At 37.7% G+C, this 16,099-nt stretch overlaps 1 protein-coding gene across 9 annotated transcripts in view; it reads left to right on the top strand.

Moving 5' to 3' along the window:
• The window catches only part of LOC129245561 (filamin-C), a 150,197-nt gene extending 135,429 nt beyond the window's left edge, over positions 1-14,768 (top strand). For 8 of the 9 annotated variants that reach the window (XM_054883781.1, XM_054883782.1, XM_054883783.1 and 5 more), the window contains 7 exons: positions 9,196-9,344; positions 9,630-11,706; positions 11,768-11,896; positions 11,958-12,319; positions 12,384-13,385; positions 14,385-14,564; positions 14,635-14,768. In XM_054883781.1, the coding sequence (XP_054739756.1) occupies positions 9,196-9,344; positions 9,630-11,706; positions 11,768-11,896; positions 11,958-12,319; positions 12,384-13,385; positions 14,385-14,564; positions 14,635-14,766 (4,031 nt within the window). In that variant the 3' untranslated portion in view covers positions 14,767-14,768. Of the gene's footprint in view, positions 1-4,251; positions 4,872-9,195; positions 9,345-9,629; positions 11,707-11,767; positions 11,897-11,957; positions 12,320-12,383; positions 13,386-14,384; positions 14,565-14,634 lie in introns of those variants that run through there. The other variant, XM_054883788.1, reaches the window with a different exon arrangement.
• The last annotated feature ends 1,331 nt before the right edge of the window (positions 14,769-16,099 follow it).

Genomic DNA, 16,099 nt, shown 5'->3' with positions numbered 1-16,099 from the left:
TCACCAGAGCATTAAATTTGCTAAAAAATCAGAGCATTCTTAGCCATTTAGAATTTACAATACTCATTATTTACGGCATACCTCAGCAATATTTTAATCAAATTATATGCATGTGTGAACATACATACAAATGTATGTGCATATACACAAAATATTAAAATAAATATTCTTTTACTATGAGCACATTTTTTTTCATTTCTCTACGCAACCTTGCATTTTTTCATCAAAAAGCGAGCGACCAAAAAATTTAACACACGCATGTTGTGGTTCAATCCTTAACTCAAACTTTCATTAATATTCATTCATGATTTTTTACAAATTTTTAAATTCGAAAACAAAAAATGCAAAAATTACCTCCGCACTGCAAGCAAACAAACAAACAAAAATACTAAGGCCTGCTTTTAATAGATATTTCACATAGAAAGATATTCATACCTATGTACGCCCGTTCCTGTGAAGTCAAAATCTGTATTGTGTGAATTTCATTATACATATATAAGTACATACGCCAATACCCATAACCTATATTTGAATGCCTCGCAGTCAAATTTAATATTTTAAAAGTCTTCATGTTAGAGAATGGACCAATAACTAGCCGCGTTAAGAATGAAGACGGAACTTATCTTACGTAGTCTCCTTTGTAGGCAAAAGTTTTACTCATTCTTGTCTTTTCCTTCAAATAAAAATCTAATATTCAAACAAAACTCGATTTTGTAGTAATTCTTTACAAGGTAATATTTTTTAATTGAAACTAGCCAGCGTGCGTTCTCCAGTTTGAATTTTTTCTTATTGAATAGCTCGGAAAAAACTTTTGTCATTTAATGTTTTTACTGCTTCTAAATGAAAACAGTGAATTTTGCGTTGTAAACACTAATATTTTGGCTTTTTTGCTATCTTTCCGTCCTTCTGGATATTCCGGGAGGTTCTGTAATTCCCTACATCATCTCTAACTATTTTTGCGCCAACATTTTCAATGTGCAGATACTATGGTCTAAATTAATTTAAAAGTACAGTAGGTATACAAAAATAAATTACCAGAAAAAATTATAAAATAACGAATTACAAATTACGGTAATAACAATAAATACCGCATACTTAAGGTCTCAATTACTTTGACATTCATGGCGTGTCAGTGAATATTTGATCGATTATTGCTATAACCTTTTAACAAGAGGGATTCTTCAAACCGCGGCCGAATGGGTTGGTGCGTGATTACAATTCGGGAGTGCGTAGCTTCGAATTTCCGTGCATTAATATCAAATAATAGAAACAGTTTTTTCTAATAGCAATCGCCCCATTAAAAATTCCCTAATAAAAGCTATTCGCCGTTTTTCATAGAATTCAGTTCAGGAGTTTTCTAGGTTTTTCCTCTGTAGTTGAAGGGGTTTGTGCGTGACTACAATTCCATAGTACTTGGGTTCGAAAGTCGCTGTGGGCATGAAACACCATGAAAAAGATCTTCATTGAAAAGCATCTGCCGTACTGAGGTGACAGATACTGTAGGTCGCTCCAACATTAAGATAAACACCACAGAAGCTCGACCCAAGACGCATACGTCGCATGTCGTACCAAGCATCACCCTGTACTGTCTGCCTAACTGGCAAGTAATTTGTTAATTTCACATTTGCAACTGACTTTTCAACGTCCAGCAAAAATTTTTAGATACAACTGGGGATCGTAAACTTTTTTATTTAAAAATTATAGGATACAAAAATAATTGAAGTAGAAAAATTAGCGTCGCTTTGCTGTAAAAAAAATATAAATGAGAGAATTAGGAAGAGATTATCAAAATAGTCAGCATTTGAAAATAAAAATCAAAGGTTAGGTTAGAGTAATTTAAACAAGAAAAGTAAAAGAAAACAGAATAGAAAGCACTTTTCCTAACATTAAAAAAAAACAAATATGTATAAAAAAACCCACAATTTAATAGCTAGTTCGGTCAAGTTCACTAAGAGTCGTGGATACATATGTAACCTTCCATCTTCTCTGTCGCAACATTTTGCTTGTCTGATTTGGTTGATTCTCTTGCAGAGAGATCGAAATTAGTCGAATTTATTCATAGACGAATTGGTGTATAGTTTTCCTTGATTGCGTAAAGTAGAAAAAGCTTTACAAAAATAAAGAGGCGCGCCAGAATTATTGTGCAAGACGCTCCATTTTTAACACATTGCCGATCAAGTGGATTTGATGAAAATCTTCACCTGCGCTCAAGCAGAATTTTTTGTTAGAAAGCGGTGTGAAAGTAGTCCATATATATTGATTATATTGTACATGGTAACTTTAATATTTTTTATAAAAACCTATTCTTTCTTGTATTTGAGAGAATGCGTATTATTTTCATAATTTAAATATTAAAATTTATTAAATAAAAAAAATTGCTGGGAACATCATAACTTCATATACAACAATGTTACCAGATATTCAATTCTACATGAAAAAATGTTAAATTCAAAAATTCAGCTTCGTGTGCAAATGAAGTTTAGCGTAGGCCGGGATATGGGGCAGGGAACGTATAGAAGGTGTGTTCAAAAAGTATCGCGAATTTTGTTTTTTTTTCAAAAATTATTTATTTATTCATTAATATCTATTTTGTCCCCTTCGAAGTAATCCCCTTGAGTTATTATGCACTTGTGCCAACGTTTTTTCCAATCTTCGAAGCACTTCAAAAAATAATTTTTTTCTATCTTGTTCAGCTCCTCCTTCGATACCGTCTTTATCTTGTCAATCGTAGCGTAACGTCGTCCTTTCATGGGCCTCTTCAGTTTCGAGAACAAGAAAAAGTCACAGGGGGCCAGATCTGGGGATAACGGTGGATGTGGTATCATTAGTGTATTGTTTTTGGCCAAAAAGTCGCGTACAAGCAACGATGCGTTTTCTTCTTCCACAAATTTCTTAATCTTTAATCTTTCAATTTTTGTTCTTCCGCAAATTGCGCATAACTTGCAGGTAATATTCTTTATTGACCGTTTTACCCTGTGGCAAAAACTCATGATGCACAACGCCCCTGCAATCGAAGAAACCGGTAATTGAAACTTTTACATTCGACCGAACTTGGCGCGCTTTCTTCGGTCTTGGTTCGTGCGGCAGCTTCCATTGAGATGATTCAGCTTTGGCTTCCACGTCAAAACCATAAACCCACGATTCGTCACCAGTTATGACCCTCTGGAGCAAATTTGGGTCATCGTCGCGGACAGAGTCCAACTTCTCATTAGCAATGTTCATGCGATTCTGCTTTTGGTCGAAATTGAGCAGTTTTGGTACGAATTTTGGGGCGACCCGTCTCATGCCCAAATCATTGAAAAAAATCGAATGACACGAGCCAATCGATATGTCTAGGTCCTCAGCAACTTCTCTAACGGTGATTCGACGATTGGTCAATACTATTTTCCACCCTTCATCAATTTTTTCGTCTGTTGTTAAAGTACTCGGGCGTCCGACACGTTTTTCGTTGTTCACATCTTCTCGGCCTTCTGAAACATTTTGTACCACCGATAAACGTTGCTTTGGTCCAAAGTAGCTTCTCCGTATGACACAGTCAACATTCGGAATGCATCCGCGCGCTTAATTTCGTTTTTCACACAAAATTTGATACAGGTTCTTTGGTGCATCTTTTTGAATAGGTAAAAAGCGAAGACGAGCCGCAACACGTGCAAGCAAAGCAGCTGTCAACAATTAACTGAACATTCAAAATGGCCGAACTCGTCGGCATGAGTGAGAGGCATGAGTACCAACATTTCGCCACAAAAAAATCGAAATTCGAATATACGTAACCTGCGAAAATTCAAAATTCGCGGTACTTTTTGAACACACCTCGTAAAAGCGACCATCTTATAAACAAAAAAAATCCACTACTATTATTTTGACCGCAACTGCTGTGTACACCTTTGCTACCCTTAATCGATCGAAGACCCGAAACGCAAATTATTCAAACTCATATTTAAAGATAAAGAAATTCATCTGCTTGCTTCTATTGTGAGGCGTGCGCGTTGAAAGATCGCTCCAAACTTCTTTCGGCATATTTGCATATGTATGTATATTCATGTATGTTCAATGTCTGCTCGTTTTGTTTGTACATATGTATATGTTTAGGTACACAAATTCAAATTGCTTCCTTCAATGTTCACACATATACAAAATTTTATTTCATATATATTCTATTTATTTTAACAATCATATTTTGTTTTTGTTATTATAGTATTTTTATTATTGTCAATTTTTCGATTCTCACTTTTGATCTGTATTATATTTCAGGGCGGCGAAAACTATTGTACTAGACACTCTTTCTACTTATACATATATATACATTATCATACTTACATATATGAAATTATTATTTACATACTTACTAAAAACATACTTATAATACAGCATACACATATGTAAGAATATGTATGTGTGTCATACAAAACAGACAATTTACACTTTCAAACAGGCTCTAAATTGCACACTGTACACTTGTACTCTATTTCTCACTCTCTCTCCCTCTTTCTCTCTCTATTTCTACCTTCCTTTCTTGAATTGATTTTATTGCACTATACTATAACTTATCAGAATTTTAATTGTTAGTAATGTAAATTGGTAAAAAACAGTAGTATTCTTTTCACTAACACACCTTAAAGTTTGTTTTGATGATTTCTTCTGTACTTATAAAGCCGTGAACAAAATGCTTACCTTTCAATATAATTTTTTTATCAATTCAACACAACTAAGTTTTAGTAGTCACCGATAGGTCCTTGATCAATACTAACACTATGTCCGTACTTTCATTTATCACTTGTAATGTATTCAATAAACGATTTTATTAATGTTGTCAATTAAGAGAGGAATATTTTCAAATAAAAACATACTCACAAATCAAAAACAAAAAATAATACGCTTTATATGAGTTTTTAATGGCGAGGAAATTTTTTTAATATTATTATTATACATTTTTTCATATATAAATGTAGATGAATAGTGAGTATTTTATCATCGAAAGTTTCAAAGGTTTACTCCAAATAATTATTAAGTCTTCCAATTAGCAGAATTTTTAGCACTGCCCTCGCTAGACCTCTTTCTGTAGAGCTAATTTTTGGAATGCTGAAAAGAAACACACCGAATTGATAATTCTTTATTGATTTTGATATGATTCAAACTTTGATTGCGACATTGTTATGTCCAAACACACTGAGTGCCACCAAAAATGGTGCGGCTATCTTTTTGCGAAATCTGCAAAATTTATTAGTTTAGAATTTATTATAAAAGGTTCGATAATTTTCTGAGACAATCAGTATAAAAATTGGGGAATGTTTATTTATGGTAATTACCCACTGATTTTGGAGTAGTGTGTGGAGGAGGAGGCAGCGTGGCATTTAAAACCTCACACATCCATTGGAAAGAGGGCAATTCAAACTTTAAGAAACGCGCTATTTTTATTCCAAATATTCACTATGATCATTAAAATGGGTACCCCTCGTTCGTACGGAAAATGCAAGTTTTTAAAATTATTAATAACAGATATTCAGTTGCATGTAGTTTTTGTTTCATAGATTAATATAAATAAAAATTCAAGAATCTTTCAAAATTTAATCTAGTGACAATAAGCACAAAAACGAAATATTCATGTGGTCATTAGAATAGGTACGAAATAGAGATATATACGATACAAAAAGAACTTAGTGATTTTATTAAAAATGTTGCTTAGTTTGATCCATACTCCCTGTGGTATTCACCATGATTGTCAATGACTTTTTGTATTCAATTTGGCATGAAATTGATAAACCTACGGCAGGCTCCTGAGGAATAGTGGAATGCCATAGTTCTTTGATTTTTTACCATAAATCCTTGTTATTTTTTAATGTTTTCTTCTCGATTCGCTTATTTAGTAAATCTCCTCAAAGGTTTGCAATGGGGTTTAGGTTGGGTTACTGGCTTGGTCAGCCCATAACTTGAGCAATATTTTGTAAAGACCATTCACGTACCTACTAACACTGAGGCGTGTTTTGGTTCTTTATCTTGCATAAAAAGTGGCATATTCTCCTCAGCAAATGGTAACATCACTTCCTGAAGTATGTCCTTATAAGTAAATTTGTCCATATTATTAGTTATGAGGTGAATAGGTCCTACTCCATACCAAGGAAGGCATCCCTAAATCAGTTTGTTGCCTCCATCGTGCTCAACTGTTTTTTTTTTTTTGTTTTTGTTAACCGCCCAGCATCGTTTCGAAATAAATTTAATTTTGCTTCATCGGTCCAAAGTATGTTCTTCCATTTTTTCATTCCCTCTGACCCACACCATGACTTGTACTCTTGAGCAAAACTTTTCCGCTTCCTTAAATTTGCTTCGTTCAACAGAGGAACTTTATGAGCTATTCTACCTTGGAGGTTCATGTTGTACAATCGACGCCGTACAGTTCAGTTGATTTCAGCTGCAATGGCCTTTGATGACTTAAAAGAATATCTCTTGGCAAGGGTCGCAGTTAGATTATCAGAACTGCAAGTCGTTTTCTTTTTGTCACCACGTCGTTCAGTGGGCTTAAGGGTATTTACAACAAAATTTTTGGACCGTTCAAGTGTGATGAAATTGTACGATATTTTTTTTTGTTTTCGAAGATTGACAACTGTGCAAGGCTGCGCACGATCCATCTTTGAAAGAAACTCATATTAATTATTAGTTATTTTATGAACTATATTTAATTCGCTACTTACGTTACAATATTTTCAACTTAATTAGTTCGAATTCAAGAGTTGTCCGCAAAGTACCTATTTTAGTGGCCACGCAAAATTAGTCATTATGAATATAACCGAATCTGAGCAACCAATAACGCAACGAAGCAGTGATGCCATTTATAAAAAAAGCGAAATCTCAATAATAGTTCTAAATTTTTCATAGTGGCACAAGGAAGTCGGTATATAAAGGCAGCGTACCTATTTTAATGACCATATGTGTATATAGTTTATTCAGTGGGGAAAATTTTCCAATTTTTATTTTTTAGATAAAGCGCCACATTGGTTAATTAGAAAACAAAATTAATTTTCATTAGATATAAAATTTGTTATTAAAAATTCCACGTCGCTACCTAATACAAGACGGATCTATTAAAATTGGTATCGGTAGATCGTTGATTTGTGTTCTTCTCTCGCCGTGTACATCCGGATGCCAGCATAAAATGAAATGACTAAAAGCCGTGTCATTCGCATAGCTCCAACTTCTTGTCGGCTATGCAACATAGTTCGTCATTTTATTTTTCTTTTCTACTTTCTTTTGTCGGGGCATTTCTAATAAACAAAACGTTGTTGTTCGTCTAGTGTCATTTAATGAACTTTTAATGAATGCGCCTTGAGCATATCCATATTTATTAGAAGAAAACATATTTTTTAGTATGCGTCAAAACAAAAAAATCAAAATAAAGTAATTCAAAAACAAGATCTGTTAGAGAAACACTGGTACCGTTTTCGAAAAATGCACACCAAACCAAGACGAATCTATACAAGGCCGTAGCATTTGAGCAACAACATTTTTTAAATTCTGAATGTGAAGTAAAGGGAACAGAAGAATGGAATGAATGTCGAATATATACAAATAGTATGTCACGCATTTACAACACAACAACAACTTGCCGTCATTCCGTTTTACTGGTATTATAAATTAAAGGCGAATCGGAGAACCAACTAGTCTAATCACATCACCTTCTCTAGATACGCATTGCCCCAAATTGAGGTAGAAACAAACAAACAAAATCTGAGAAAAAAAATTGTTTTTATTTGTTAATAATTTATCACTCACCCAACTAATCTGAAATCCATCCGAGCATCCAAGTTTTCGTTTCACCGATCTTTTCTTCGCGTTCATTATTCCCTCTAAACTGAACTTGCCAATGCCATTTGTTTCTAGTCCCTTGGCACGCGGGTTAAATGTAGCGCTATCGGTGTCTCAATATTTAGCGCGAGTTTAGCCGCGGTGCTATGGCATCTGGGTTCAAGTTTTGAGGATGGATGGATGGACTGAGAGGAGCTGCGCCAAATTTCAAAATATAATTATTTAGAAATTTTCCTCACTTTATGCCTTAAGTATGCAATTTTTAAGGTATTAGCGAATTTTTACGTAAAAAAATAATTTTTTTAAATATGTTACAAGGAGTTAATCCATTAAGGCAGACGGTGGGTTTCAGAAATTTGTCTGTGTGTTTCACTATTAAAAAGGTAGTTCATAATTAATTCTTGCTAATAATAAACTTGACTTTAAAATAAAAGAAAGCTGTTCTTATAATTTTTTAATTTTTTATTATTTTTGTTTTTTGAAGTACACATACCATACCTTTAGTAGAATTAAATTTTAGTCGAATTTTATAAAAAAAAACTGTAGCGATTTACATAGTTTGAATGAAAGTTATCAAATTTAATGCCTAGTCACTTCATAATAATTTTATTAAAACCATCTGCAATCTAAATATTTCGCAACTGTGTCTTCTCATGCGCGTACTAACAAAAATTCTTAAATAAAATAGTGCCGTGTGATTTCTTAGTATCCCCTACGCTTTTCCTACATTTGTAAATAGAATTATATACTATACTTATAAGGCCCATTAGCATTTAAAATTACTAAAAATAAAATTATAACTAATTTCCACTTATCAATTCACTAACTAAGGAGTGTATAAACATACACATATTTTTAAGGAAAAAGTAAAATAATTTCGCTTGCTTAGTCAGCTGAAAATAAAACACTAAATATCCAAAATACATACGACGCTCATTCACATTTACAATAATTTTCTTTAATAAAACTAATCAAGCTTTTTTTCAAAATTTTTTCTCATTTATTCATTTTTAAACAAAACACTCACATGCCAACCCACATAACAAAAAATTAATTAAAAAAAACCAAAACAAACCCAACTAACTTTTGTAAACCCACAACTAAAAAAAACGTATGCTTTTGCTAAACCAAATATAATTTACCCGTATTTTGCGTATTTTGCAAATTTCAACAAAAAACAAATTTTTACGCCGTTAACTTTATTTTCGCGCAACACAACGTTCGCATAAAAATTTTAATAACAAAACGTAAAAATCAAAAACAAAACAATCCAAAAATTATTTAAAATCAAAATGCAAAAAAAAAAACTTTCAAACCAAAAACGAAATTGAAAATTCAACGAAAATCTCAAAAATCCACGCATTAACCACAAAATATAAATATCGTGCAACGCATCAGGACCTGCCGGCCAGTCAGTGCCCGCACAGGTTCATCAAACGTCGGAGGGTATCTTCAAGGCGGAGTTTGTGCCACGAGTTGTCGGCGAGCATCGAGTAAATGTAACCGTCAACGGTTTGTCCACCGCGGGTAGTCCCTATGCAGCTAAGGTAAGCATACATACACCGTGTCGCACACTGTAGACTAAAACCAGAGGCTGTAAATGTTATTTAACATTCAAGCCCTCTCATTTCATTAATATTCTCGCTAATACCGATAGTCAAAACAAACCAGGCCAGTGCTGTTAGTTTCACTATACAGTTAACTTAAAGTTATACTTTACTGCATCACTTCACTACCGCCACTGGATTGCTGGATTCAGCAAAGCACATGTCGTATATATTCACATTCATCTAACTGTAACTACATATTAATTTTTTACCTCACCTATCCAGGTGTACGATGTTAATGCCATCAAAGTGAAGAACGTCAGCAATGGCACAGTCGGTAAGGCGGTCACTTTCCTCGTGGAGACCTCACAAGCTGGTCCTGGTAATCTTGAGGTGACCGTCAATGGCGGTCGTGTACCGACTTCGGCTCAAGCACAGGGACAGCACACTTACGCCATTAGTTTTACACCACGTGACCCTCAAAATCACACCGTTGAATTGCGTTTCAATGGACAAGATGTACCGGGCTCACCGTTCACTTGTCGTGTCTCAGCCGCTGCGCGTATACAATCACCCGAAGCACTAGATAAGGTGAGCGTTGGACGTTTGTTTGAGTTTGTAGTCGAATCAGACACGGAACCAAGTGTGGAGATACTAGGTCCGGCTAGACGCAATGTACCTGTGAAGATCGATCCATTGGATACTATTGGCTATAACATCAAATTTGAGCCTGTTGAGGTAGGCGATCACTCAGTGGAAGTGCGTTTGCCTGGTGGCGGTCATGTGGAAGGTAGTCCCTTCTTACTCAAAGCCTATTCCGCCGAGAAAGTCATTGTCACCGATATACGTCCAGGTGTGGTTGGGAAGAGCGTTAGTTTTGGCATTAATGCCAGTCAGGCTGGTGCAGGCAACTTGGAAATCATCGTAGCTGTTAATGGCAAAAACGTGCCCAACTATGTACAGTCCGAGGGTAATGCACGCTTCAAGGTTAACTTCAAGCCCACGGAGGCGGCGCCACACTCGCTTTCAGTTCGCTTCAATGGGCATCCTGTACCCGGTTCACCGTTCACCTGTCAGATCGCATCCGCACCAATCAGTTTGCCACGTGCTTTGGCCAGCGGTGAAGGTCTAAAGCAAGCAGCTATAAAGTTGGATAATACATTTGAATTGGAGGGGTTCGAAGGCGTTGAGCCTCAAGTATTTGTTACAACACCATCCGGTGATAATATTATATGCCAGTTAAGTCCACAAGGTGGCGACGCTTATACCGCTGCATTCCAGCCCACGGTGGTTGGCCGGCATTTGATAAGCGTCACAGCTAATGATAAACATATTAACGGTTCCCCGTTCTCGTGCAATGTCTTCGACGTTTCACGTGTCAGCATCAGCGGTTTGGATCAGCAGTATGGCCCAGCCGCATTGGGCGTGCCAGTAACTTTCAGCGTGGATGCCGCTGGCGCTGGTGAAGGTACCCTTGAATTAGTCGTTTCCACTGATACGAGCACTGTGAAGGCGGAAGTGGTTGCCTGCGCACGTGGTCTTTACGATGTTACCTTCGTGCCGCAGACAACGGAACAGCATTACGTTAATATCACATTCAATGAAGTACCCGTCGATGGCAGCCCATTCCGCGTCGACATACAACAAACTACACAGTACATACAGATCGGTAGTTTGGCCACCATCGACTTTCCTACTGATGACCAGATCGCGGAGATCGTTGGACCCGATCACAAACCGGTGCCGTATACCATCACACGGCAGACGGCAGAATTCCGCACACATATGACGGGCAATTATTTGATACGTTTTATTGATCGCGATACACGTCAACACATAGGCACACGCACACTTAACGTCTTCGACCCATCGCTGGTGAAGATCACCGAAGTGGGTGAGCCCCTCTGCCAGCGACCAGCTAGCATTTCAGTATCACTCAACGAGGCTGGACAAGGTGAGTTGTCAGCGTTGGTGAAGTGCGGTGCTTCTGAGGTGCCACATACCATACGTGGTCCCTCCAAGACAGGGGTTTATGAGATTGTCTACCATCCAATGCGCGTGGCTCCACACAAGATCACGATACTGTACAACGAAGTACCGATCTCGCTGAAACCGCTTGAGATTAACGTGCTGCCAGCAAATGTTGGCAAAGAGATCAGTGTATCTGGACTTGGTTTATATCAGGCACGTGTGGGCAAAACTACTTCATTTGCCATCGATACAGTTAAGAGACCAGCGCGCGAATTTGACGTAGTTGTATCAGGACCGGGTGGCCAAGCATTACCAGTACGCTGCTATCAAACTAAGAGCGGACATTTACAGGCCGAATTCACCATCAACAAACCAGGCCAAAGTATAATTGGTGAGTTGGCTTTTGAGAGATAAGTATTTCAAAATTTCTTACATATGCCATATTTTTTCAGAGGTACTCCATCAATCTAAGCCACTACCAGGCAGTCCATTCACATGTGAGGCCTTTGACACTAGTCGTGTCACGGCTCAAGGCGTACCTAAAGGACAGTTAGCATTACACAGCCCCATCTGCTTCACAGGTACATTTATTCATCAACAATTTTATTTTGTATATTTACATGCTTCTCCTCTCTCGTTCAGTGCGCACTGAGAATGCCGGTATCGCAGAATTGGAAGCCTTTGCCATCTCCCCAACCAATCAAAATCTACCTGTTCACATCACCGAACAGTCAGAGGGCATCCATAGCGTTGAATTCGTGCCATCCCAGCCGGGTGCCTACAAATTAACAATCATGTACGGTGGCGAGACCATCCAGGGTTCGCCTTTCACCTTCACCGCCTCCGCGACAGGCGTGAAGACAGACACACGTGCCGCTGGTAATGGTCTGGAGGTGTGCCAGCGCAACAAGGAAGCCTCTTTTATTGTCTACTGTCCCATTGCACCGAATGTGCAAATCGAACGCGTGGATGAGTTTGGCGAACGAATTGAACCGAAAATTAAGGTAAGTAAAATTGTGTAGTTATACTGGCGAGTATTTACTAGTATTTTTATATTGGCAATTTCAGGCGTTGGGCAACAATGAATGGCGCATTTCATACACGATTCTCTCCGTTGGCCATTATGAGATACGCGCCAGCTGTCCGAATCGTGGCAATTTGCCTGGCTCTCCGTGGAGCATTTCTTGTGTGGAAACTTCTAAGATCACTCCTGTCGGCGGTTGGGGCACGCTGCTAGACCACGACGGCCGTCTTATTTTACCGGCACGTATAGTTTTCGATGTGGAAAATGCGGGTCCGGGCGAGTTGGCCTGTTCTATAGATGGCATTGAAATTCCGGTCGACAAGTTAAATGATGGTAAAATGCGTATTTACATTTCCGCAGACAGTTTAGCACCAGGCGAACACGATTTAGACCTCACTTGGAGTGGTCTAACCATTGTCCAATGTCCACGCAGTGCATTTGTGACTGGTCAACAAGCGGCCGATAAGGTTCTGCTCACCGGTCGCGGTCTGGCTGCGGCACAAGCTGGCGAGGCTGCACATTTTACCATCGACGCTACAAATGCACCCGCTGGACGACCTGAGGTTATACTTGTACATCAAGATAACACTTCCGTGCCGGTAAGTTTGGCGCAACCGCGACCAACCGAAAATATCTGGTTGGCTTCCTACACGCCGCAGAAGTCATCGTCGGGACCGTTAACTTTATCTGTGAAATGGAACGGTCGTCTGGTGAAGGGTTGCCCGCTCACAGTTGCTGTCGGTTCGTCTATGGATGCCTCGAAAGTCATTTGCTCGGGTGAGGGTCTTCGACATGGCATTGTCGGCAAGGATATTAAGTCATGGATTGATACGCGACGTGCTGGTCCTGGTGAGTTGACTGCTCACTGCGCTGGCCCACGAAAGGTGGCCTACTGTGAGCTGTATGATCATGGGGATGCTACATTTACGCTGAACATAAAACCACAGGAGCCGGGTAGGCATTTACTGACAATCAAATACGGTGGCCAAAATGTGCCGGGTTCGCCGTTTGCTTTGAAGGTCGCCGGAGCACCCGATGCAAGCAAGGTGAGTGGATGAAGTCTCATGAATTTCAATTGAAATGCAACTAGAAATTTGGAGGCACGTGTGGGCCTAGAGAGAACGGCATGGCTTATAAATATTTGAACATCTGAATCGATTTTATCTGGAATATTTGCTTCTACTCTCAAAAACGTGTACAATAAGAAATAGTGGAAGTGATAGTTTGAAATAGAAAGGGCCGGGAATATTGATGAATTTCGGCATTCGAGTCGACTTGGTTTTCTATTAAGCTCTTTATAAATCTTTAAAATTTACACAAGCAGTGCAATCACTTATTTGTATGTTTCGCAACTGAGGGATCCAGAAAACTCTAGGAAAATCAAATTAAATACACGACTTAGATGACTTAAGACTTTCATGATTATAATTTTGAGACTATAATAGTCGGTATTATTTCAATTTACATAAAGGATGACCCTGAATATCCAGGTTTTGAACGTATCGTGCAAATAGCTAAAGTCCTAAGATAATCCTGTTAATGCGGCAGTCAAGAGCTTCAAAGAAAAGATTTTTGAAAGAAACGGATTTTGAAAGAAAAGAGAGTATAATAGGTTGCCCTTGGCCGTTAGCAGAGTTGTGAAGACCGTTGGATGCGCAATGTGGTAGCATTTGGAGAGTTCGCAATTTGGGCGTTAGAAAGATCGACAAAAGCCATATTGCGTAAAATTTGTTCTGACATTCTATAGTTCTTCTTAGAGAATCCGGACTTCGTCTTGTCCGGTAGACCTTTTCTGGTACGCATGGCAATGAAGTCGTTTATAATTGCTGAGGTTACCAGCCAGCTAGTTAGGTTCTCTTTAGGCACCATTAGTGAGCTTGAAAAGAACTATGCATATCTAATATTTTTCCTTGGAGTATTTTGCCTAAATATTACATATTTTCAAGAGTAACAAAATCATTGAATTCGTTTATTTTTTATAAAAATATTCACAGTTTCGTAGTTTTTGCTTTCAAATACTCGATAACAATCTCTTCTCGCCACAGGTTCGCGTCTATGGGCCCGGCATTGAGCACGGCGTGCTCGCCACCTTCCAGTCGCGTTTCATCTGCGATACACGCGGCGCCGGCGCTGGCCAACTGACTGTGCGTGTGCGTGGTCCCAAAGGTGCATTCCGCGTGGAAATGCAGCGCGAGAGTCAAAAGGATCGCACCATACTCTGCAAGGTAAAGAAAGATGTCGAAATTTTGCACACCGCAAATATGTAATTAACTCTTTTACACAACTTCCTTGCAGTATGACCCCACAGAACCCGGTGACTATCGTGTCGAGGTGAAATGGGCTGGTGAATTTGTGCCCGGCTCACCATTCCCGGTAATGATATTCGACACCGAAGAAGAGTTACGTCGATACTTGCAAGGTATATGAGGCCAGAGTAGTATTAGCACAATTATACTGCCCAGCCCTGCCCTCAGTCAATTGAGACAACAACAGCAACATCAATATCAACAACAACAACAACAACACCAACACACATTACCAATGCAACATAACACATTACCTGCATCACCGCAACAATTTCATCGTTCCCAACAACAAATACGTTTGTCACCACTGCTGGGCAGTCAGTTACTGAACCAGCATTACATAAGCAATCCGGACTTTATGTACGAGATGGGCTCGCGCAGTTGTTTGCGACGTCGCTGCCGACAGGACAGCAATTGCGTGCTGCTCTGACACTCATACATGCACGCATGCACGCATACATAAGTACACATATACATGCGCACATACAACCAAATAGTATGTTCTGCCTTTGTATAGATGCTATGTATAGTTGTTCTTTTTTTCTTTTTTGAAAACTGAGAACTTTTTTTTTAAATAATTTAAACGAAAATTCGCACATCGGATAATGGTTCAACTACACACAAATGTAACTCTGCGGCTACATACGATACTACATACAAACTGGTCACACAAATCGAAAACGAGAGAGGGCAGCTCACAGTAACCCGAAGTAAAAGTGAGGCATTACTTTAAATTTATTTTTATAAGATTTTTAAGAAAAGTTGACAAAAAAGTAAATATAAAAATTTTACCTTAACAAAAAAAAAAAATTAAACAAACAAAAAAAGAATTATAATGAATCCACCCAATAAACGATTACAACGAAATCTTCCCATTTGTTAAAAATGCAAAAATTACTCTTTAAGATATACACAGACATACATACATATACAATATAACTATTTACTTAGTTTATATGTAGATGTCCACTGTTTAGAAACGAAAAATAACAAAACTAAGCAAAATTTTGTACATACGTACTTGATCGAAGAAAATACTAAACAAATTTTGAAATTATTATTTTTTTGTTTAAAAATGTTGCTAATATTATGTAGTTTTTAACAAAAGAGTTTAGAAACCTATGCAAAATTATGTTTTACTCACTTTTTTTGTGCTTTATTGCTAATACAAATACCAAGTAACGAATTATTTTAAACAAAGATACATTTTTATTAATCATTTTACGTAATTTAAAATGTTTACACAAATATTGAAATAGTAATAAATATATTTTAGCTACATAAATACATGTTTTTTTCTTTATATTGATATTGAAAAGTCGGAGAATGCGTTAAAAATATGAGGCCTATACCTTTTGTTCATATGAAAAAGCAGCCTCACAATTGAGAGAATACAGAATGTGGAACGTGAAAATGAACTGATTACTTCTATGGCGAATTACAGTAGAAACTCG

This window comes from Anastrepha obliqua, chromosome 4 (genome assembly GCF_027943255.1).
Source record: "Anastrepha obliqua isolate idAnaObli1 chromosome 4, idAnaObli1_1.0, whole genome shotgun sequence".
Classification (NCBI taxonomy): domain Eukaryota; kingdom Metazoa; phylum Arthropoda; class Insecta; order Diptera; family Tephritidae; genus Anastrepha; species Anastrepha obliqua.
Note: the sequence above shows the minus strand (reverse complement) of the source record. Positions and strands in the feature narration are given on the sequence as shown.